Source organism: Rosa chinensis, chromosome 2 (genome assembly GCF_002994745.2).
Source record: "Rosa chinensis cultivar Old Blush chromosome 2, RchiOBHm-V2, whole genome shotgun sequence".
Lineage (NCBI taxonomy): Eukaryota > Viridiplantae > Streptophyta > Magnoliopsida > Rosales > Rosaceae > Rosa > Rosa chinensis.
The window spans coordinates 15238587-15263192 of NC_037089.1; the positions used below are offsets into that span (position 1 = coordinate 15238587).

Below are 24606 nucleotides of genomic sequence, written 5' to 3' on the forward strand. Positions count from 1 at the left end.
AACCAATAACACATTTCAGTTTCATCGTTTTGTTTTCAAGCCTAAATGTAGAATAGATGGGCACATAAATTGATTAGAAAAAATAATGAACAATGAATTAAGCTAACCACAAAGAAAGCAAAAGGCAACAATACAAATATTAGAAACTCAAACAGTACTGTTAACTGTTGTTGTTGTGTTTAAGGTGCTTTGAACATTAAGCTTCCATTTGCATAATAATATAAGCAGTAAAGAAGAAACCAAACACAGATGAGAGAAAGCTGAAAAAGACCTGTTCACCGCCGAACGATCAACTACCAGTAAAACCGAGCCACTGTTGCCAGCACATTGAAAGCAGATAAAGCACCCCTTCCAGTTCTCAAAACTACAACAAAACAAGTAGAAATGACGATAAGAATCGGGCAAGATAATCACCAACATCCACAATCACAAAAAGAAGACATGTTTATTAATGAATCAAAATTAAATAAAAAATAAGAAAATGCAAGTAATAAACAATAGAAACCATAACTAAAAAACCCTTTAATCTAACAATAAAAATATACAATAAATTTCAAATGCACTTAATTTATCCAAAGCTGAACAATATAAGAGAACCCTAAAACCTACACAAAATTCTAACGATAATTATGTGTCTATGAATCAAGTTCCTGATGAAGTTACAGAAAGGGAATTAAATTGGACTTATTTAAACTGACCAAACTCAACAAAATTCAAAATATTTAAGATATCAAACGTATACTCTGATTTCAATTCGACACAAATTTTGAATCTCCACAGAAAATGCTAGATTTATATGATACCGAAATTCAAATTTCACCTTCGCACTATTGACGGAGACAAAGCTAACGGGCTGTCAAAGAGTCACAATCAGAGTTGCGGACTCAACGTATCTCTTTCCCTTAACAGAAAACCAGCAAAATCAGTAGAGATAACTCTATGTTTGTGGGCACTCACTGCAATTAACCAAATCCCACAGATTAGACCAATTCAATAAGAAGCATGACCCAAATTTACATCAAAAGCAGAAAAAGAAATTACAGATTAGATTGGGTTAAAAATCACCAAGTGTGAGGTCAGTTTTTAATAATTCAATTCACTTGTCATTTTTTACCACCTTTTTTATGTGAGGTCAGTTTTACTATAGAAAAAAAGCATCTATGATGTTGCCCCTGTATTCTTATTGATTCTACTAAACTGAACTGTCACCAAGTTTTCAAAATGGTCAACGTTTATAATCTAAAACTTTGCTTGAAAATTTGAGAAAGTATAAATTTGAAGAACTCAAAACAATCTATGAACTAAACTATACATCCATAGAAACTAAGTGCCTAAAGTTTACATCAATCGGCAAAAAAACATTGGAAGACAATTAGTTTTACTGGAAGATAATTGAATTATTGAAATTAACAGTACAAAGTAGATGCTATAGATCAGTAGTGAAAAATTAGAAATTGTGACAGATGAAAAGCATACCTTGAAGTTGTTGTAATTAACCACCTAGATGTGAAATTACAGAGCAAACAGAATCTTTAAAAGATAAAAACTGATATCAGTTGAAAATTGAGAACAATAGATAATCTAATAGAAGCAGTAATACATAAAAATTAATAGGCAAAACAGAGTTTCATTAGAAATCAAGTTTCTTCGGTTGATTTCTACTGTAACTCTATTTTGTCAGATTAATAACAAAATTTCAGTTTCCCAATTCTTGAAAAACAAAAACAAATACCATCAAAAGGAACAAAGTTTTCAAGATCAGAAAGAATAAGAAGTTGTAAACATATGGTTTACAGAGATGAAAAAATTGATCGATCTGGGTAGATTATGAAAGCTAAATTTTACCAAGATTCTGCTGATGTTTATTGCAATCGATGGATAAGCCTGATATCAGCGAACTGCGAACAGGGGGAGTTGACCTTGATGGAGGTCGAGGCTGGGATCGGAATCGGTAAAGCAAGAAGAAAATAGCTACCTTTGTTGGTGAATAGAATGAGAACTTGTTCTTCTTTCTTCTTCAAAACCCACAGAGCTTTCATCAAACAGAGAGAAAAAAAAAAAAAAAAATTCTGAAATCCAATTCTCACATATTCCCAGCATGAACTTGGTGTATCAAATTCTTCTTCCTCTTCCTGTTTCCTGTTCTTCCTCTCCTTGGAATGAGGATTGAGAATGAGGGCAAAACCGTCATTTAGAGGTGAACAGTGATGAACAGTGCTTAGGAACAGTTGCAGGACGCTTAGTATATAATAAATATTGGCCTTCACTTCCTCTCTCTCTCACTCTCGCAGAAGAGTGAGAAGACCCAAAAGACACAGAAAACCTCCGCCTCTCTCTCTCTCGCAATCTATGTCTATCACTTTCTGAAAAGTTCATATGGAAATATGTCAAAACTGAAAATTGATGGAAGATTTTGGAGCAATTGAAGGCCCGAATTACCTGTTCGTCGACGATATTGATATGGGAGAGCTGAGAATCGGATTCACGGCGGAGATCCAAATTGAGAGAGCAATCTTGGTTATACGGCTGAAGAAGAAAGAAGAAACCGACAGAAGCGTCTGGAAGGTCGATGGCAGAGCCGTAAAACAATTTAGAATGAGGGCAAAACCGTCATTTAGAGGTGAACAGTGATGAACAGTGCTTAGGAACAGTTGCAGGACGCTTAGTATATAATAAATACTAGCAATTTTTGCCCGCGCTATGCTGCGGGATTTGTTGTTCATATCCATTCATGTTGAGACTGAAGGCCGAATCGTTTTGGTTGACATGTTAAAATGGTAATACAGGATTGAGTGAAATTTTTTATGTTGCTTGAGGTTTCTCTAGATGTTAGTGCCCGCAGGGTAAAATGGTTGATATGAGATGTACTAGTAGCGGTTGTAAGTAATGTCCATGCATTGCAGGCATGAATTTTTTTTTTTTCCTTCCTACTAAAATTGATGTAGAAAATCTGAGGTGATATTAATGCCAAAATGAATTAACAAAGCTTATGTACATAGTCTAAAATCTAAAAAAATGAAATTGCTTGTAGAACTTGTCTCTTAACTTGTATTATCAACATCCGAATTTGGTATTATTTGCTGAATTTTCAGTGAGCATCAGAGCACCATTTCGCTGAGTACTTCAAAATCGTTTCCTCAAATGTTCAGAAGTATAATTCTTCTCTGCCACCAGAGACTGAGCCACTGTAAATAATATCCAAACAACGTTATTCAGCTTCAATTCATTACTACTAAAATACATTCACTTTTAATATCTACTTACCATTTCTTAATTTCATTGATTTACTCTGATGCATTGCTTGCATAGCAAAACCAATATTTCCAGTTTCAGCTATCGGCGGACAAAGTCTGACAATTGTCCATTGCTTGCACTTCTTCTACACCATCACAATTCTCACCATCATGCTCTTCTAATAATCTCTTTGCTCTTCTGGACCGCATATCAAGTGCCATAACTACATCAAAAACCAATATGTAAATAAACCAGTAAACATAAAGTTATGTTCAATTTCAGAAAACAAACAGAGCAGACACACTAAATCAGATAGAGTCTTTTATACAACCATCCTGAATTTGAAAGATTACAAAACTATGAGTGCACACTGTTCCAAAACTCTGTGAAATCAAATATCATCATCAAAATCTCTACTTCATAAAAAAACTGAGTTCAATTAGAACAACAAACAAAACAAAAGAATGTTCATAAACAAAATTAATCAATATCCAAACATTTACTGCATAGCAATTCATTTCCTGCAAATCACTGCAAAAGTCTACGTCAATTTAAGCTAAATAAAAGTAATCTTAAGGGTTGACTAATCAGTTTTCAATTTTTACAAAAGCTGATATATAAAAGAGCTGGCACATTTATACTCCTCAATTATCTAGTAAACATGCTACTCAAATCTTTCAGTACATATGTTTGCTTTCACCTGAGTCACTGATTTGTTGACAAAATATACATAAATTATTGAAATATACATAAATTGATACTTACAACCAATTGGTAAATTCCATCTAAATTATAAACTGAAAATAGATCATTTCATGCAAAATTCAATTGTAATCAGTGACTGACATTTTGATATATCACTCAAATCAGAATGCAAAAGACATACATGTACAAAATCATACCTGCAAACAAATCACAACTCATTCAAACAATATCAAAACCATTAATCACCAATACATACCTAGAGAAGAATACAATGTTAAACAGATTGTCAACAATACGCAGAAGAACAGTGGCACCCAAATCACGCATACACCCTTTCGCATAGAATCAAGAAAACCTAAACAAAACAACAACACAATTTCAACATTAGTTAACAACAAAAGAATAACAATTAGAAACCTCTACCCTAAAACTACATTACATGTCTTAACCTGTATGATTCCAGAAGCACGACCAAACTGTAAAACAATCAAATTATATCACCTCATTCATAACTACTCTAAATCTAGCTTAAAAACAAAACCATAGGTAACCTATGCTAGCCTCACATCAGACTGAAGCTATGTATTCTGTCACAAACATAAACGCAACACCAAAAAAACTGCAGCAACAATTACCAAGCTTCTACATGAGGAATCAAAAAAATCCTCAACTTTTGTCAGTCACAGACACAGACCATTTTAATCAACAACTGCAGATCCATTTTTTCAACAAAGACGACCAAAGAGAACCAATCTATTCTGTCATAGACAAAAGCACCCAGCTATCAAAAGACAAAAATTCACCCATAACAACAACAATCGGACATCAAAACCACAATCTATAAACGAAACTTCAACAATCTTTTACTAATCTTCAACAATCTTTAACCGGTTACCTTACAACTCAGTAATGTGTCTTTCTTATGTGTGAGGAAAAAAAAAGGCAAAAAACTCATACCTTCTGACCACTTTACGATCACCACGATCTCCCCCGTCTCTGTTCTTCTTCACTTCCTTCATTTCCCGTCTATAAATACCTTACCAAGCTTTTCTTTTTTTGGTGTCGCCGACTTGCAAATCTGACGATTCTGTAATACCAAGCTTTTCCTCTATCCAGATCATGCAAGAAGACCAGCGGTGAAAACGACTTTTCCACCATCTCGATATCACACTCGAACAGTAAGGACAGAAGCAACTTTTCTACCCCCTCTTGTGAACAGTGTAACAGTGAACTGACGCTTCATATATGGTATAATACCAGCTTTCCACCTCTTTGAGTTCCGTGATGTGACTCGGTGAGATTCATCGCTAGTAAGGAACACATTGGTTGAAGCATAATTTTCAGCGCGATCACATTGTCTCAACATTCTCTTGGTTCTTCTTGATACAGTATTGGATGGCATATCTGTATTCAAAGATGTCATTTAGTTAAAAAATTTGATAATTATCTTTCACAATAATAATGCAAACTCATAACATTAATCAAATCTAAGAAATTGACAATAAATAGATTGACAATAACTTAATAATCAAACAACTCCACATAAAACTAAAAAAGTCAAACAGTGGACCTCGCACATGTAATGCAGATAATAGTCAATTAAAGATATAGTTAAAACCCGGTTCAACAATTTGTTATATTAAAAAAAATATTAAATAAATAAATAAACCTTTAAACTGTAGCATATCAAAAGCAATTATTTTGTAAATGTTCAGAAAATTACACAAAATTAAATCTCTATAAAATGTACCTCCCATAATTGAATTATCAATATGCGATGCTGTACCAACTAACAGATCCTTGTTCGCAATTACAGCAGAATTTTGTTCGTCATTTCCACAGAAACTATGCGAAGCTTCAGCCGTTTGTTGTTGACACACTATAATTAAAATTTAAACAATGTCAGTTAATTTATACCTATAAACGGACAACAGTTTCTGCTAAAAGTATTTATACTAATTAACATCTCGAAATATATCAGATATGTCTACCTGTTCGCCATCTTTTCGATCTTCTTGACTTATGAGTTGTTGCTGAAGCAGAATTCTGATTGTAATCACACTGTCCCACCATTTTCTTTGTTTCTCCTGATACAATTTTCCATGTCATTACTGTATTCAACAATGTAATTTACTTAAAAATTTAGATAATTATCTTTCAGAATTATAATCTGTAAATCAATTTATAAACTGATAACATTAGTTCAAACTAATAAACTAACAATGAACAGATTGATGACAACTTAATAATTAACTGCTTCTGCAATCTGACAATAGAATGATCCAAAGTTTCATAGAAATGGACAATAAACAACTCCACATAAGATTAAGATCTATTTACACAGAAATTAACACTTGCAATCCTAATAACATTATTCAAACATTTGTACCTAAATCTGAAATACTTGAAAATTTTGACAGCTCACTGTTCCCAATATCTGCAGAATAACAAACAGAAAAATTGTAATAGGTCAGATTTAAGTTGTGCAGCCACAAACAAAAGAAAGCAAAATAGCATAACCAAAGCCTCACTCTTTATGATCAAATACACAATTTTGAAGAAGGTAAATACGATCATAGGAATAGAATATAAATGAAAAAAACAATAATGGAAGTATCAAGAAATCATAGATATACATCCAGCAGTATAAATCTTCTCTTCAAACGTAGTACTATTTCTGTTGCTGCTCTTCTGGAGCAAAGCAAACAATTTCACCAATCTTATAAATCTTCTTAAAGAAATTATAAACAAAACCACCAATCTTTCACCCAATTTCAACAACCAAAACCAAATTGCTCACCTTTTAATGGTATTAATAAAGTTGCAGGAATATATATCTTTGAAAGTAACTAATCACAATACAAAAGTAAAAAGTAAATCATCCTAGAGTCAACCTAGTAATCAGGCCAAACACAGTCCAGCTAACTTCTACTATTGTAATGTGAATGCAAAGTAATGAAATATTTAGAGAGAGAAACAAACAAAAAAAAAAAACTATTACCCAACAAAAGTGTAAATAGGACAACCAAGCTTTAATAATTTGACAATTCATTGAGTTCTAGAAACTCTTTAACTGATTCTACATGTAGTTGTCTAAGACTACATCCGAAAGCTTACGCAAAAGACTCTCGATCTATCTTCATGGACAGAACCGTAGTTTCAATCATCTTCATAATATTCTTTTGACTTTAAGAGCAATATTTGGCTTTAATACGTGTTATTGTCACACAAAAAAAAAACTTCCCATGCCTATTTTCAACAAAATCTTCCCATGTCTATTCTCCTTGTTTTTGTTCTTTACCTGTCCACAAACACACAACAAAGCCCTTTCAAACCTCACAATGATCCTTATCCATACAGCAATAGCAACTTCATCTTATGGGAATAAGTGTTGGAACTTTTCAAATTGTCAAGGTCCGCGTGTGAATAAGAGGCAAAGATATTTCATCATTTTTCAACTTTAATGAATTAGAAAGCATTATAAAACAGAACAGTTCGTCAAAATCCTGTATGCAGATTTAAATGCCATGAAACAATGTATTAAAATATGAAACTCAAGAAGTACCCCGCAAAGGACACATTTTTGCTATTGATACTGATATCTAAAGCTTGAAACTTAGATTACTCAATGAGATTGGTTAACATCAATTTGCATTGATTCTCTGCTGTCTACGCCTTTAACCAAATTCAAACTTTTAATTAGATGACGGCTCATTTTTGATTTGGTTAACAACAATATTCTCGAATAAAAGTACAAACAATTGTCAATCTCTATCAAAATCTTAAAACAAAAACTAACTTTGAAATCATAAAGTCACAAATCAAGCAAATTGAATAAACACATCGACCATAAAAAATGAGCCACTATCTGATGAAAATCCTTAAACTGCTAAACACTAAAATCATAACTTGAAACCTCTCCGATCAATCATCAACAACCCAGACCGGCAGACAATCAAAACACCCAAAACGCAGAAACCCATACCAATTCAAAACCACTAACAACAAAAAACCCAATCAAAACCCAAATCACACAAAAACTGACAAAAGCAGTAGCAGTAGCAGCAGAAAGTTTACACAGAAACTTTTGCCAAACTCGTTAAGGCCACAAATGCACAAATTCGGTACTGTCGAAACCAAATCCTCTTCTCTCTCTCTCTTAAAACACCAGAAACCCTTCTTCTTCTTCTTCTTTTTTGGGTCTGAACGACAAACAGGACTTTTTAATACGTCGGTTGATTTTTGTTTGGAAACTGGGATACCAGGCTTTTTTCGATTACTTATTAGACCTATTCGATTACTTATTAGACCTATATAGAATTAATCCACGATTGAATTTCTATTATTCGACATGAAGAATGGTAATCTAAGAAAAAAATGGAAAATCAGAACTGCATTCTATAGATGAAGGATTTAAGAAGCAAAACACACATAGAAACCTATCTAAATTGCAACCATGTCGAACCAAATCGCAGAAACAAATAGTGAGATTGTAGAGCAAACAACAAATACAAATAGATTTCATAATCAAAACACAATTTCAAACAATCCATACAAACCCAAACCAAACACTTACCTTTTTCCTGCTGAAAATTATCCCCCAAACTCGATCAAACTTTTCGAATCCACCACTCCGAAAACTAAACCTGTCCTACTCGTTTTGAGGCCAACCTTCGTTCAACACTATTTGGTTTTGGTTAAAGGAGTTTTGGATTCAGGTATAGTTTTTATCAATATGATCCCAATTTTGTAATAGCTTCTCTCGTCTTCCTCTGCTCTGCTCCCTTCAATTGCAACCTCACAATAGCCGCCATCGAATAACATCAAGCTTTGATCGATAACCAAACCTGATAATCTGGCAGACTGAACGCTATCAAGAAGAACCCAAACTCTAACCTGATAACAAATATTATTGTAGATAGACGCTTCTCTCCATGTAGATAGAGACTTCCAGATTCACACAGGGAAGATCGAATCCGAATCGTAGAGGCCAACAAACAGTACTACCTCCTTCGCTATCTCCCTCTCTTTCTCCACCTCTCTGTGCAGCGAAGTAGCGAAGACACCATAGGACTAAGCAGCAGACCAGGTGTCAAGAAGGAAGACGCGGGAGTTCTGAGACGGTAGACAGGTGTCGGGCAACAGAGATGAAGCAGGGACAAAATCATCTTTTCATCCTTGACATGGATTAGCCTTTTCCATCATATCTGCTATCGGAGCACCTTGTTATGTCTGTTTACGATATCTTTTACAGGAGATGTTTAATTTCATCATCGAGCACTGACTTGTTCAATTGTTTCTGAAGATTCTCTGAAACCTCCTCCATCGCTTATGCCTTGATAACAATATATAAGATCAGTAAATAATTCAACTCAAATCAATATACTATAAAAGATCAAGCAAACAAATGATAAAAGAGGTGCTCGACATATACCTCTAAAGTGTAACCTATTGAACTCTAATCAATGATAAAAGCCAATGCCTCAGAGTTCTCATTTGGACTTATCCTCCACCTTCTCCAACGCTTTAGCTTCAAGGGTTTCTGAGTTCATTATTATTTGTTTCATTCCTTGTCAAAGCATATTGCAGGCATATCTGGAAGCAAGATAAAGAAAAAGAAGCATGTGACTACATTTCAAGAAATATTCATATACAGTACAGTACCTGTTAATGTTTAAAAGTCTAGCGGTAGCTGGACCTTAGTTAACGCTGATCCGGCGGGCGGATCGATACCTATGTTGTGAGTGGTTCTCGTTACCTGTCAAATAAAATACAATGGGCGTCAGAGGGAGACCGCGCCGGGCGGTCTTCAACTCTCCGATGCCTAAGTTAGTCAATGTATTTATGTTGACAAAGTAACAGTAGGTAAGTATTGAATGTGTCATAAATGAGGAGAGAGGAGAGGACCTTTTATAGGTGAGGAAGAGGATGATCTTCTCCTTGTTTTCGATGTGGGACTGATGTGCTTCAGTTCCCAGTTTCAGTAGCTTCTGATGCTACCTTGACACGGCGCGTGGCGGCGCGTCGGCGGTGCTTTGGGGTTGATCCGGGGCTCAGGCGGTAACCTGGCTAGCTGTCTTTATGCCAGTCACTCATGAGGTGGGCGTTGGTACCCCTGGTGGTACCCTGAGCGTGGCTCATTATAGCTAATTATGCTTGCAAATGCACATGTATGTACAAGTCCCCCAAATCCCCAGTCAAGGAGGGCAATCTTGGTTGGGGAGTTGATCGGCGGTTTGAAGCGTTTCTCCCGCTAGACTTTGCAGAAGCATAATTAGCGTCAGTGCGTTGTCAGCCATGGATTTACTGAGCAAACGCTTTGTGCCCTTTCGGGTGGGCCCCTGCTAGGCACCCCAGGGAGTCCCCCACTCCCCGGCTAAGATGGACCTCCGGATGGTCGCTGTTATTGTTTGTTGAGGGGGAGCTGCACGGAGCAGAGGGTGTTGGGTTGCGAGCCCAATCTTAGCACCCAAGTGACGGGGGTCAACGTACCTGATCAGGGTTGTCGTAGACTGTTGACTAGTCCCCGTGTCCCGTAGGGACATTCTGACCGTAACTCCGCGTGGCGGCGTTGTCAGAGAGGCGTGGCCTCGGGATCCGCCGCTGGCGGAAGTCCCCCGCTAGATGTAGCAGGAAGCAGCGTCAAGTAGACGTGCTTGGTGGTATTTTATTGAGCGGTGTTGCGCTGAATAAAGTACGCAGCTTGTCAGATGAGAAAAGGGGGTCAGCTAGCGGTGCGCTGTGTAGCGGAGGACGCCCCGTTTACCAAATGACGAGAGAAGCTCCGCTGGCGGGGCTTCACTCAGTGGAGAGTCACCTGGGAGATGACAAGTGAGGATCCGCTGGCGGGGTTTCGCTCAGCGGAGACTCCGTCACTTGGGAGATGCAAGTGAGGATCCGCTGGCGGGGTTTCGCTCAGCGGAGGCTCCGTCACCTGGAGAATGGCAAGTGAAGGTCCGCTGGCGGGGTTTCACTCAGTGGAGAGTCACCTGGGAGATGACAAGTGAGGATCCGCTGGCGGGGTTTCGCTCAGCGGAGACTCCGTCACTTGGGAGATGCAAGTGAGGATCCGCTGGCGGGGTTTCGCTCAGCGGAGGCTCCGTCACTTGGAGAATGGCAAGTGAAGGTCCGCTGGCGGGGTTTCGCCCAGCGGAGACTCCGTCACTTGGAGAATGGCAAGTGAAGGTCCGCTGGCGGGGTTTCGCTCAGCGGAGACTTCGTCACTTGGAGAATGGCAAGTGAAGGTCCGCTGGCGGGGTTTCGCCCAGCGGAGACTCCGTCACTTGGAGAATGGCAAGTGAAGGTCTGCTGGCGAGGTTTCGCTCAGCGGAGACTCCGTCACTTGGAGTTTCTTCTCAAGTGGTGACTTCCCTTGGAAGCTGAAGAAGACGACGGTTGACACGTGGCCAACTCCTAGAGGGTTAGCGTGTGGAGGTTTGTCTGCTAAGCCTAGCCGTCTTCTCGTCATTAATGTGAGTAATGATGGATTTCGTAACCGAGGCGACGCCTCGGCCAGTCCAGGGAGTTAGTGAAGACGTGGGACACGTGTACGGTTGCTACGTGATGTCGTTTTGTAGCGGACGGCTCAGGATTACTTGGTGTTGACATAAAAAGGGGGAACTGAGCGAGATTCGACACTTCTGGAAAATCTTCAAATCTGAGTTGCCTCCTTCGAGCCTTGTTCGTCTGCGAATTGCGAAGGAGATCCCCGGGTTTGCGTGAAGTAGTCGGACTGGAGAGGACGAAATCTGTCAGTGAAGACGAGCTGCACTCCAAAGTTTTTGACGTGAGGTTGGTATTTCAGATCCTTTTCCTGTTTCATTGAATCTGCAATGGTGGTTTCTGGGTTTTGGTATCTCTGTTAATGGTATGATATTGCTTCTGTGTTATTCTCGGAGGGTGTAGGGAGAGATTTGAGGGAGGTTACGGTGTTTGACAGAAAGTTGGGGTTTTGGGTTTTGCTAGACGGTCAAATCTGGGTTGAGTGTGCGGTTGTTTTTGTTTTGGTATTTCTGTGGGTAATTGTTCTTGACATCTTTGGCTATATCTGATGTGAGAGTAGGCTAGATCTGTATTTGTGCTAACTGATGTGGGTTTTAGGGTTTGGGATGGCCAACGTCATAGAGATTTCGAGCAGTGAGGATTCCGGGTCTGACGTGTCGTTCAGCGTGGCGGATATGACTTTTATTGACTCGTTGCGTCCGTCTGCCCATGCAGGAACCTCACTGCCAGAACCGCTTGAAGTTGAGCCACTTCAGACCATCCCCTGGGAAGTAGCTATGGGTCGTGGTTCGCGTCCAGAGAGCTCTAAGGCGGGTGAGGTTGCTAGGCGCGACGAGCGCTTGGCGAGCAATAGTGCTGCTAGCGGCTCCGCTGGCGAAGGGGAAGTGCCGGGCCAAAATGTCGAGTCGGCGTGGTACCTCTCAGATGGCACCGCCGTCGACGAGGCAGGTGGGCGGATGGATGCCGCCGCTGTTAACCGGATGAAGCGGACGTTCCGGTTGCCGGGCTCGGTGAAGCTGCGCCCCCCGACAGCGGATGAGAAGGCCTTGATGCTCCCAGCGGGATGTGCTGCCGTGCACGAGGCCATATTCCGCCAAGGAGTGACATTCCCGCTAGTGCCTAATCTCCAAATTCTTGTGTGCGAGTTTGGCCTTGCCCTTGGGCAGATCTGTCCCAACATGTGGCGGTTGATGTTGGCGATGAACTCCTTGTGGCGCTTGTCGGGGTGCGAGGGGCCTACCGTGGCGGAAGTGCTTCACTTCTACGAGCTAGTGTATGTGAAGCGCCGAGGTTGCAGAGGGTGTGTGAACCTGAGCCGCCGCCAGGGAGCGCCCAAGTTGATTGAGAATCTAAGGGACTCAATGTCCTACTGGCGGGGGACCTTCTGCGTCGCCACAGATGGCTGGGAGTACCACACCAGGTCGAATGTAGAGGGGCCGACGTTTAAGGCTAAGTCGGAATTCCAGCCCATCCGAGGTTGGCAACTGGTTTCCGCTAAAAATAACTGGCGGGTTCAAACTTTTGCAACCCTGCGGTTTTTGCTAATGATTATTATGTTTGTGCAGCGGGACTAAGGTACATTTTGACGCGCGAAGAGGAGTGTCGCGTGGCGAGGATCCGTGGCTGCTGGCGGAACCGCAATTTGCTTGACTTCCGTCTTCTGACCGGTTGGGAATTGCTGGTCGACCTGGGGCTAACTCGCTCTATTGGTGAGAACATTTCCGCCACACCTCTTTTTTTTTTGTAATTGATCCGGACTGACGGGTGTTTGTGTTTTTCTTTTCAGAAACCCCGCCCGGTAACAAATCTAGTCGCGACGCTTTCGAAAAAGCAATGGATCGCACCGAGATAGAGAATTTTCTTGAGGCTATGTATGCCGAGGGGCTGGCGGCCCAGCAGACGGTGGTGAACCCGGAGACGCTGGTGCTGAGCCAGTCCGAGGTTGCGGTGGAGCTGCCGATGCCGCACCACTCCCATCTGGGTGAGGATGGCCTGCCGGTAGTGCAGGCGGACACCCAAGCGGGCAGCGGGGAGAGGGGGATTGTTGGTACAAGGCCGCGGGAGCGGATGCCTACCACCCGGCGCGGTCCTCAAAAGAAGACGGTGCAGCCGACGGAGACTGCCACCGAGTCCCGGGGTGAGCCGCCGGTGCGGGTGACGAGGACCGCTGCTGGGACACAACGGGCGCTGGAGAAAAAACGCCGGCAGCCTGACTCCCCCGTCGAGGAAGAGGAAGAAGAGGTGGTGATCGGAGTCCGCCAACAAAAGAAGGCTCGACAAGCTGCGTCGAAGGTTGCAGTGGCGGAGGGAGAGGCGGCAGCCGTTAGTGATCTGGACTCCTTTGCCGAGTATGCGCCATTCATGACAGAAGGGGAGCGGGCATTCCTTTTCCATCTGTGCGAGCGGCTGGGGTTCGGGGGTCTGGCGGGCATATCGCGCCCAACGGCAATTGACCAATCGCCCTTCAGCTCGGCGTTTGGTCAAATATCTGCGGGGTTACATGATATGTTCGAGGCGGCGTCTAAGCAGCCCCGGATTGAGGAAGAGCTCAGGGGAGAGATCGGAGGTCTCCAGAGGGAGTTGGCGGAGGCCAAGGAGAGACTGGCGGAGGTCGAGCGGGCACTGGTCAAGGCGGAGTGTGACTATGCGGACGCCCGCGGCAAGCTGAATGCGGCCATAAGGCGGGACCTGGAGAGGAATGAACGCGTCTCCCAGTTGGAGCAGGAGATCGCATTGCTGCAGGAGCGGATAGCCGCTAAAGATAAGAAGCTCATTATTGTGCAGCGGGAGTCTGCCGCCAGACTGGATGAGATGCAGCGGCTGGACGGGGAGGTTAACCGCCTGAAAAATGAGCAGAGTTCTTCTGCGGCCGCCGCCGTTGAAGCGTTCAAGCTGTCGGCGGAGTATAAAAAGACATTGACCGAAGCGGCGAAGTCTGGGGCCCGGGCCAATATAGACATGTTGAAGCGGAAGGGCGCCATTGACTTTGCAAAGGCGTCACAGCCCGACGTGCCGGTGGTCGAGAGTGTCCCGCCGGAGACAGAAGTCGTGCCTGCCCCTGCGGCGGGTACTCATTCTGGCAGCGGGGAAAGTGGCTCCCATCCGCCGGAAAGGTCCCAGCAGACTCCCCAGCAGACCCCGTCGGAGGTGTCAGGTGCCGGATTTCTGGAGGCACACACCCGGGCGGATGGTACAATGGAGACTCCCAGTCCGACAGCTCGAGGGTCCGATCAGGCGAGCCGATCGGTCGCGCCGCCGCCAGTTGAAGCCGTAGAAGCCGAAGACAACCGCTGAAGCTAGCTGAGACTTCCATAGGGTTTTTTTTTTTTTTTTTTTTTTTTTTACACTTTGTAATAATGAACTATTTTGGGTGGGGAGTCCCAGCCCTGAAATGAAATTTCAGAGTTTGACGTTTGTCATGATGTGTTTGTACCGCTAGAGTTTTGACGTAGAGATTTTTCTTTTGCCAAGCAATGAAACATTAAAGGAATTAAAATTGGTCCAAGTGCACCACGTAGCGGACGTGGTCCGCTGACGATTCCTGGCGTTGCCAGTTGCCCTCAGTGCTAGACTTGGTAACAATGGTTTGAATAATTCCTCGTTTCATTGATAGCTGACTGATCAGTGTTTACAAAAGAGGGGTAGTACCCGTTGGGTAGCTTCCCTTAGCTAAATATTGAACAAAAATTTAGCTAAGTCAAGATGCTCTTGGGTAGCGGCATGACTATTTGTAATAATACCGAAGGTGTTCGGTATTCCAAGGGTGGGTCGTTGTGACGCCATCCTTGTCCATTAAGTAGAAGGTGCCTGGGCTAACGACTTCCACAATTTTGTATGGACCTTCCCAAGTTGGGCGAAGCTTTGTTAGCGGTGGAATGACTTCCTTCATTACCCAGTCCCCCAGTTGGAGGTTCCGGGCCTTGACTCTGGCGTTGTAGAAACGCGATACCCGCTGCTTGTTTTGCAGGTTGCATAGGTGGGCCTTGTGTCGCTTTTCCTCCAGGAGGTCCTTGTCCAGGTTGATGCCGTCAGTGTTGGTCTCTGGGCGGTAGCCCTCGACCCTGGCGGTAGGTTGAGAGACCTCAATAGGCAGGACAGCCTCCGTTCCGAACATCATGCAAAAAGGAGTTTCACCAGTTGCGGAAGTTGGGGTTGTTCTGATGGCCCATAGAACTTCCGGGAGTTTCTCCGCCCATAGACCCTTTGCTTTGTCGAGTTTTTTCTTCAGCAGCTTTTTGATTATCTTGTTTGCTGCTTCGACCTGACCGTTGGTCTGGGGGTGGGCGACAGATGCAAAACTCATCTTAGTACCCAAGTTGGCGGTGAAAGAGATGAGCTCCTTGTTGTTGAATTGTGTGCCATTGTCGGTGATTATCGTGTGTGGGACACCGTAACGGCAGTAGATGTTCTTCCAGAGGAAGTGAATTACCTTGGCGGTAGTTATTGCTGTTAGTGGTTCCGCCTCTATCCACTTGCTGTCGTAGTCGATAGCCACTATGATGTACTTGAACTGGCCCTTGGCGGTTTGAAATTTTCCCATCAGATCCAGACCCCAAGTTGAGTGGATCCATGGGGCGACGATGACCGATAGTGGTTCCGCCGGTGCATGCGGGATGTCAGCAAATTGTTGGCACTTGTGGCATGATCTTGATACCTGGCGGGCATCGTCGCCGAGAGTAGGCCAAAAATAGCCTTGTCGCATTGTGCGATTGGCTAAGGATCTGGCGCCTGAATGGTTTCCGCATTCTCCGCTATGAATTGCTACCAGAACGACCTTTCCCTCCTCTGGGGTTAGGCAGCGGAGGTTGGGATGGGTGAATCCCTGGCGGTACAGCTTGCCGTTCTGGATGTTGTAGCGGGTTGCCCTCCGCTGGAGTTGTCGCGCCTTAACTTTGTCTTCCGGCAATGTGCCGTTGCGCTTGTACTCAATGACTTCGTCCATCCAGCTGGTATTGACCTCAATGTTGAAGATCTCCGCCAGGGTTTTTGTGATACTTGGCTTGTCAAGACACTCCACTCTTGTGTCCGCTGGACTCTGATGTGGCTGGGCGGTTGCCAGCCTTGCCAGTGAATCAGCCTTGGCGTTCTTTTCCCTGGGGATTTGTGTGATGTTATGAAATTTGAATTTCTTGAGGAGTGTCTTGACGTACCCTAAGTACGCCGCTAACTGTTGGTCCTTGGCCTGGAAGCTGTCATTGACCTGGTTAACGACCAACTGGGAATCACTGAAGATGTTGACACTGTCAGCCCCTGAATCGATGGCGAGGAGTAGGCCGGCAATGAGTGCTTCGTATTCCGCCATATTGTTGGAGGCTTTGAAGTTGAATTTTAGTGCGTATTCCACATTCAGCCCCCCAGGTCCTGTGAGGATGACTCCGGCGCCGCTGGCCTTGGCGCTGGCGGAGCCGTCCACATGCAGGTTCCAATCTGATTGTAGGGGAGCTGGCTCCTTAGCGGTGACCATTTCCGTCCCGGGCTCATTCTCCTTGCTGGGATTGGGCTGACGCTCAGTGAGCTCGGCGATGAAGTCCGCTACCGCCTGGCCCTTCATGGCGGTTCTTGGCTTGTAATCTATGTCAAATTCACTGAGCTCGATGGCCCACTTGCTGAGGCGCCCTGAATGTTCAGGGTTCTGCATCACCTGTCTTAGTGGTTGATTGGTCAGCACGTGGATTGTGTGCGCTTGAAAATACTGGCGGAGGCGTCTGGCGGCAACGATGAGTGCAAGAGCTAGCTGTTCTAAGGGTGGATACCTTGTTTCTGCCCCGTTCATGCCTCTGCCGGCGTAGAAAACTGGGAGTTCGTCCTGTCCCTCCCGCCGGACAATGGCGCAACTCACCGCTGATATCGATACCGCTAGGTATATGAACAGTGTCTCTCCTTGCACAGGGACAGAGAGTAGTGGGACTGCCGCTAGGTAATCCTTCAAGCCCTGAAACGCCGTCTGACAGTCTGGGTTCCAGTTGATAACTTTCTTGTGAGTCGTTTTGAGGAGCTTGAAAAATGGGGCACACCTGTCAGAGAGCCTGGAGATGAATCGAGAGAGGGCGGTTAACTTGCCCTGGAGGCACTGGACGTGTATCTTATACTCAGGGTCCGCCAGGTCGAGTATGGCCTGTACCTTGTCCGGGTTAGCCTCGATTCCTCGTTCACTGACAATATAACCCAGAAATTTGCTGGCGGTGAAGCCAAAGAAGCATTTTTCTGGGTTGAGGCGCATGCCATAGGCCAGGAGGATGGTAACTATGATCTTGAGATTTGCCACATGTCCGCTGGCTTTTATACTTTTGACTAACATGTCGTCCACGTAGACCTCGATTATCTTGCCCAAATGTTCAGCGAACATAGCATTCATCAGCCGCTGATAAGTTGCACCGGCGTTCTTCAGACCGAAAGGCATGACATTGTAGCAGTACAGCCCTTTGTCGGTGGTGAAGGTGGTACACTCCTGATCGCTGGGATGCATCTTGATCTGATTGTAGCCGGAGAAGGCGTCCATCATGCTGAGGAGTTCATGCCCGGGGGTCGCGTCGACCAGCTGGTCAATGCGTGGCAGAGGGAAACTGTCCTTTGGGCATGCCTTGTTGAGATTTTTGAAGTCGACACACATCCGCCACTTGCCGCTAGGCTTCCTGACCATGACCAGGTTGGAGATCCATTGGGGATAGATTACCTGGCGGATGAATCCAATGCCCTGGAGTTTGGCGACCTCTTCTCCTATGGCGCGGTATTTCTCCTCGTCGAAGGCCCTTCGCCTCTGCTTGATGGGATGGAAGGATGGCTTAATGGTTAGTTTGTGTGTGATGATTTCGGGAGAGATACCTGGCATGTCCGCATATGACCATGCGAAAACGGCGGCGTTATCCCGCAGGAATTGAGTGAGTTCTGCGGCCACCTCTGGGTCTAGCTGAGCTCCTATGCGGACTGTCCGCTCTGGGTGCTCGTCAGAGATGCTGATGACCTTCAACGATGTTTCCGGATTGACCGGTTCCTTCCTTACATATTTCTCCTCCTCATCCCTAGGATCCTCGAAGATATCTGGTGGCGGTGCCTGATTTCCTACCGTTAGGATTTCGTGGCGGCGGGTTGACCGCGCTATGGTGGTAGAGTAACATTCTCGTGCCAGTTGCTGACTTCCCCTGACACAGCCCGTGCCGTTGGGTGTGGGGAACTTCATGAGAAGCATGTATCCGGCGATGATGCATTTGAGCTTGTTGAGTGCCGGCCGTCCTATGATGGCGTTATACGAACTGAAACAGTCCACAATTATAAATTCGGTATGTACCTCCGCCATACATGGACTGGAGCCGATTGTTAATCGCATGTAGTCAGAACCCAGCGGCTGAGTGATATCGCCGGAGAAGCTAAGCAATGGCTCATGGTCTTGTAGTAGTTTCTTGTTCCGCTTAAGGTTGTTGTAACAACCGCTGAATATGACATTGACAGCAGATCCGCTATCCACCAAGATTCTTCCTACCGACCATCTGTCGAGAATGGCATCGATCAGGAATGGGTCGTCATGGGGTAGATGTACTCCGCGCTCCTCCTCCTCTGAGAAGGTGATGGGCTCCCAACCAGACTTTGGGAGTTTGGTGGATCTCTCGTAGCGGATGTTACAGACTTCCTTTGGGTGATTGGCGCGTGTGTAACGCTTTCTTGCCCTGTGAGACATGTTGGTGATTGGAGCCCCGCCGTCGATGGTGTTGATGCGGCCCAGTGGCTCAATGTTGGCAATCACAGGTGGCGGTTGGCGCACCTTGAACTGATCCATCTTGCCGTCACGGTATAGGGTCTCAATGGTTGTTTTGAGAGCGTTGCAACTGTTGGTATTGTGACCGCTGTCCTCGTGATACTTGCACCACATGCCGGTGTTTCTTGGCTTACCCCTTTTGGGGAATTTCGGTGAGGGTGGTGGTGGTATCTGATCCTTACACTGATTGTAAATTTCCTCGTACGAGGCTGTGAGGACGGTGAATACTGCATACCGCTGAGAGGACTCCGTCTGCTTGTTGCGATTGTCCCCATGGGATGGGCGGTTGCCCTTGTAGTGGTTGTCTTTCTGCCTCTTGCTTTGATAACTGCCGTGCTGCCACTCCCTCTTCTTGTCGGCTGGCGGTGCAGTGGGGGCTTTGCCGGCGGTATCCTGATGGCTGGAGGAGGGTTGAGATGACTTTGTTGGTGCTGCTGGTGGCGGTGGGGTTTCTCCATATGTGATAAACTCTGCCTGGGCATGAATGACCGCCTCACTCATAAGGTGATCGTACGCCGCATTTGGATGATTGTAGTTGAGGTGATAGAGGAATGGTCCCTTGAGGAGTCCCTGCTTGAAAGCCGCCGAAGCCATTGTTTTGTCGAGATCGCGGCACTGAGATGCTGCCGCTCGCCATCTTGTGACGAATGCCTTCAATGATTCGTCCCCTCCCTGCCTGACGCCAAACAACTGGCTGGTGTTGTGATGACCGGCGGACGACAAGATGAATCGAGAGAGGAAGGCATGAGATAATGCGTGGAATGAGTCGATGGACCCTGGCGGACACTCGAAAAACCAACTCATTGCCTCACTATCCAGCGTTTCGCTGAACAAGTGGCACAGGGTGGCGTCATCAAATCCCTTGTTGTTGGTGACCTTCTTGAACGTGTCCATGTGGACGAAGGGGTCAGTCTTACCGCTATAATGTGACATTTTTGGGGTCTTTGCAAACGCTGGCCTGACGGCTTGCAAAATTGTAGCGGTGAATGGGCCTGGCCTGGATGCGAAGAGTGGGTTTGGGGCTGGCGCCGGGGTGCCTGCCTCCGCCAGGATTAGTCTCCGCTCTAACTGCTGCATCCTCTCCAAAATTTGGGTGGTCGCGTCGCCAGCGGGGCCCGCTTGGGCGTTCCGCGGAGCGAACCCTCGCCCGGGAATGGGTATATTACCCTCAGTCCTTGTTCTTGTCCTCGAGTGGTGGGTGCGCAGCGATGACTCCGCCTCCTGCTCTAGCAGTTGTGGGATAGGGGGTGGTCCCATTCCTGCCAGCTCAGGTGGGTTTAGTGGTACTTGCATTTGGACGATAGGTCCCATACCAGCGGTAGGCCGGCTGTGCCTGGTGCTGTGTGACTGCTCACTTCGTACGGGGTTGGCGTTTGCGTCCAGTGTTCGTCTTAGTTCGTCGAAACGTGTCATCAGCGTGGCCACTTGGTTTTGGGCCTCCGCCTTCTCCTTGCGTTCCTGCTCGCGCTCCCTGTTTGCTTTGTGGAGGTCCGCCAACGCCAGCTCATACAAGGCGGTGAGGTCCTGACCTGGGGGACGGCTGCTGCTTGGATTTGTTTCGCCGCCAGGGTTGACCGGGGTGTTGAATAGTGCGCGGTTGATGCTTACCGCTGGGCGGGCGGGTTGGGGAACGGCGGACTGGTCTGCCTGTTCCCCGATATTTCCCCTGCTACCGTTAGTCATGGTAATTGTGATGGGATGACCTTCTGTTCAAGGATTCCCACAGACGGCGCCAATGTTAATGTTTAAAAGTCTAGCGGTAGCTGGACCTTAGTTAACGCTGATCCGGCGGGCGGATCGATACCTATGTTGTGAGTGGTTCTCGTTACCTGTCAAATAAAATACAATGGGCGTCAGAGGGAGACCGCGCCGGGCGGTCTTCAACTCTCCGATGCCTAAGTTAGTCAATGTATTTATGTTGACAAAGTAACAGTAGGTAAGTATTGAATGTGTCATAAATGAGGAGAGAGGAGAGGACCTTTTATAGGTGAGGAAGAGGATGATCTTCTCCTTGTTTTCGATGTGGGACTGATGTGCTTCAGTTCCCAGTTTCAGTAGCTTCTGATGCTACCTTGACACGGCGCGTGGCGGCGCGTCGGCGGTGCTTTGGGGTTGATCCGGGGCTCAGGCGGTAACCTGGCTAGCTGTCTTTATGCCAGTCACTCATGAGGTGGGCGTTGGTACCCCTGGTGGTACCCTGAGCGTGGCTCATTATAGCTAATTATGCTTGCAAATGCACATGTATGTACAGTACCCTTTGAGTCTCTTTCACCAAATGTATAGATTATGTTGTCTCCATCTATTATTCTTATTCATGAAGTAGGTAATGAGGACACACACACACATAAGCCCTAAAATCATAATCTAACCACAATCTAGAAAGCATACCTAAAAGGCGGATACTATGTCAGATCATTGCGTTGGAAATGCCCAGGCTGCAAGAAAAACATAGAGAAGATAAATTAAACATAATAATAATTTCTAAAAGATAGACAATGTAATAACCCGGTTCAACTATGATCTACAATCACTAAACCCCAATCATCATATAAGTACATAGTAAAAAGAAACTGAAATAATTCCAAAATATCTTAGCTCAAAGTCACCAAGTTCATTGATAAAGAAACCAAAGACAAATATCACTTTTCAGAATCCTATAACCAAAGTATAGATCCAAAAATACCAAAGAGAATAAATTTTGTTTATAAGCTTGTAATATCCAGATAATATCTACCCCTATCATATGCAAAAACAGTTTGATAAATGTAGGCTGGAGTCGACCATCTCATTTTTTACTCATCCTATCAAAATCAACCTTATTATTTTAAAACATATTGAAAGAGAAAAGGATTGATTACTAACCATAAAACAAAAATCTTTTCAGGAGAAACTGAAAATCTATAACACATGATAATAAAAAGCAAAGGTGAGTATAAAATCGAAATCCAAACTGGACAGCGAGAGAGTGAGAAAGCTAAAAAAGAGGCAGAAGGGAGGAAGAGAGAAACCAACAGGAGAGAATCCCAAACTGGAGCACGAACAATACCCCTACAAAATCGAAATCCAAGTAAATTGAAAACCAGCCACAGCAAAAAACCCAACGAAAACTATAAACCAAAAAACACAAATAAAAAACCAACCGAAAATGTAGTTGGCAGAGCTATCCAAAACGCAGATCTTCTCCTCCTCACAGCAAAACCGAATCACCTCTCTCTCTCTCTCTCTCTCTCTCTCTCTCTCTCTCTCTCTCTCTCTCTCTCTCTCTCTCTCTCTCTCTCTCTCACAACTGTGCTTTCTCTAGAAAAAACAAACGAAAAAAAAAAAAAAAGGTCCTATTGTCCAAACAAAGCAAACTGAATTGTTCTGAAACTATCCAATAGTCTCTCTTTTTGTCTAACAAACAAAGTTCAAATCTTTTCACAACAAAAGCTTATAAACTAAATAAAAATGCTCATAAAGTCATTCTACACAATCAACAACATACTAATCAAATGGTACAGAAATCAAAATCATAAAAAAAAAATAATAATAATAAAATAAAAATAAAAAAACTTGCTGAAAGAAACAGAGTTAACCTTCCAAGCTGCCCATCTTTCCGATCTCAGGAGGAATCTCTCCACCTAGATTATTAACATTGAAATAAAAGTCAGTGGGCTAAGTCAAGTCGGCAATCTCTTGTTCCGAATTTAATGAAAAATCATAGTAGTGAGCATTTAATGACAAATCATAGTAGTGAGCAGATAAAATTATGAACAAATTTGCTCCCTATAAGTTCACCTACAGGCATACCAACAATTTAGAAAATCATGCTTTTCAGAAAAATACACACACATTATCTGATGTACTAACTACCCAAATTTGTTCCATTCCCTCCCAAATCAAAACACTGTCAATCAAAAAGAGCATAGATCATATTTTCATGTCCAATTAAAAATATTACAAAGCTCAAACGCCAACCGTTGATCGATTTAACCAAGAAAAAAATTAGTTTATTCCTTGTTTTCAGAAGATTATAAATAGCTGAGACTCGGAAAATCATTCGTACCCACCACCCAAACTCGTCCCCTTCCTCCCCATATCAAAACCAAATAATTCCAATAACTGATAAGAAAATTATACATAGCACACCATTTGATGAAAGTTTTTCAAATTGCCAAAGATCAGAACCTTACCTTGAAACCATTCCAATGCTGCCGAGAATCCTCAGATGCAAGTACCCAACCTCATTTTTTGTCAGAGAAAAACATGGAAATTGTCAGCAAAATCAATACTCTGTTTAATCAAAACCTCTGAGCCCAAATCCTAAATCAATGACATATCAAGATTTACACTAATTTTGAAGAAATTTTTTGAAAAAAATAAGTCGATACCTCTCAAGAAAGCGAAAGCTCATCCCTAAGCTTATCCATGCAAGGAAAATTCAAGCTTGAGCACGAAGCACCAGACCTCTCACCCTTCTTCTCATCTTCTCATGTTTTCTTTTCTTCATTCACAACAACAATTTCAGGCTCTACCTTCACTTTCTCACTCTCTGCCCATCAAAATACTCAAATTTCAGTAAAAAAGAACAATGAAAGAAATAATTGAGCATTAAAATTTCAAAATAGGGAAGAAATCAAGAAAACCCAAAGTGGTTTGTACCTTCTTTTGTAGTTTCTTCATTATCAAGGTCAAGAGCAGCCACTGGGATTGAAACGGGGCCCTTTCGCTGAACTGTCCGCTTTCTGAAACACCCACAAAATCTTGAATCAAACAAAAGAAAGAATATAATTTCAATGTTTTCAATTAGATCAGTTCAACAATTAATACCTTCTAGATGAATCAAGAAGAACCCAAACTCTATCCAGCTTTGATCGATCAGTAAACCCGATAATTTGGCTCAGCAAATATTACTGTAGATAGACGCCTCTCTCGGTGTAGATATAGACTTCCAGATTTACACAGGGAAGATCGAATCCGAATCGTAGATGCCAACAAACAGTATCACCTCCTTTGCTATCTCTCTCTCTCTTTCCACCTCTCTGTGCAGCGAAGTAGCGGACCCGGTATGACTGAGCAGCAGACCAGGTGTCGAGAAGAAAGACGCGGGAGTTTTGAGGCGGTGGACAGGGCAACAGAGACGAAGCAGGGACAAAATCGTCTTTTCTTCCTCTGCTCTGCTCCGCTCCCTTCAATTGCAAAACCTGACCTCACAATAGCCGCCATCGAATAACAACGCATAACAGCGTATTTGACATAAAAAAATCAAGGGCAAAAGAGTAATTTCAACAACGCTTAGGAACAGTGGCTTATGAACAGTAACCCACCTTTAGTATACAGTAAATGATGGGCCAAACAACCCTCCGACCTCTTTACTATTTGGGTCTAACTTCATGTCCTCATCGCTGTATCAGCTCTCACCACCAGAGGTATGA

At 44.0% G+C, this 24606-nt stretch overlaps 1 protein-coding gene and 1 long non-coding RNA gene across 2 annotated transcripts in view; one reads left to right on the forward strand and one right to left on the reverse strand.

Annotated features, from left to right (window-relative positions):
* Positions 1–24606, forward strand: part of LOC112183778 (putative inactive methylesterase 20) — a 34289-nt gene extending 9683 nt beyond the window's left edge. The window contains 2 exon segments of the mRNA XM_040513273.1: positions 24310–24345; positions 24512–24606. Of these exon segments, the coding sequence (XP_040369207.1) occupies positions 24310–24345; positions 24512–24606 (131 nt within the window).
* LOC112187682 lies at positions 2925–6468 on the reverse strand. The gene is made up of 7 exons (XR_002931160.2): positions 6329–6468; positions 5931–6026; positions 5690–5818; positions 4897–5343; positions 4196–4294; positions 3265–3457; positions 2925–3185 (listed from the first exon to the last, which is right to left on the reverse strand). It is a non-coding gene; the product is annotated as an uncharacterized LOC112187682 (long non-coding RNA).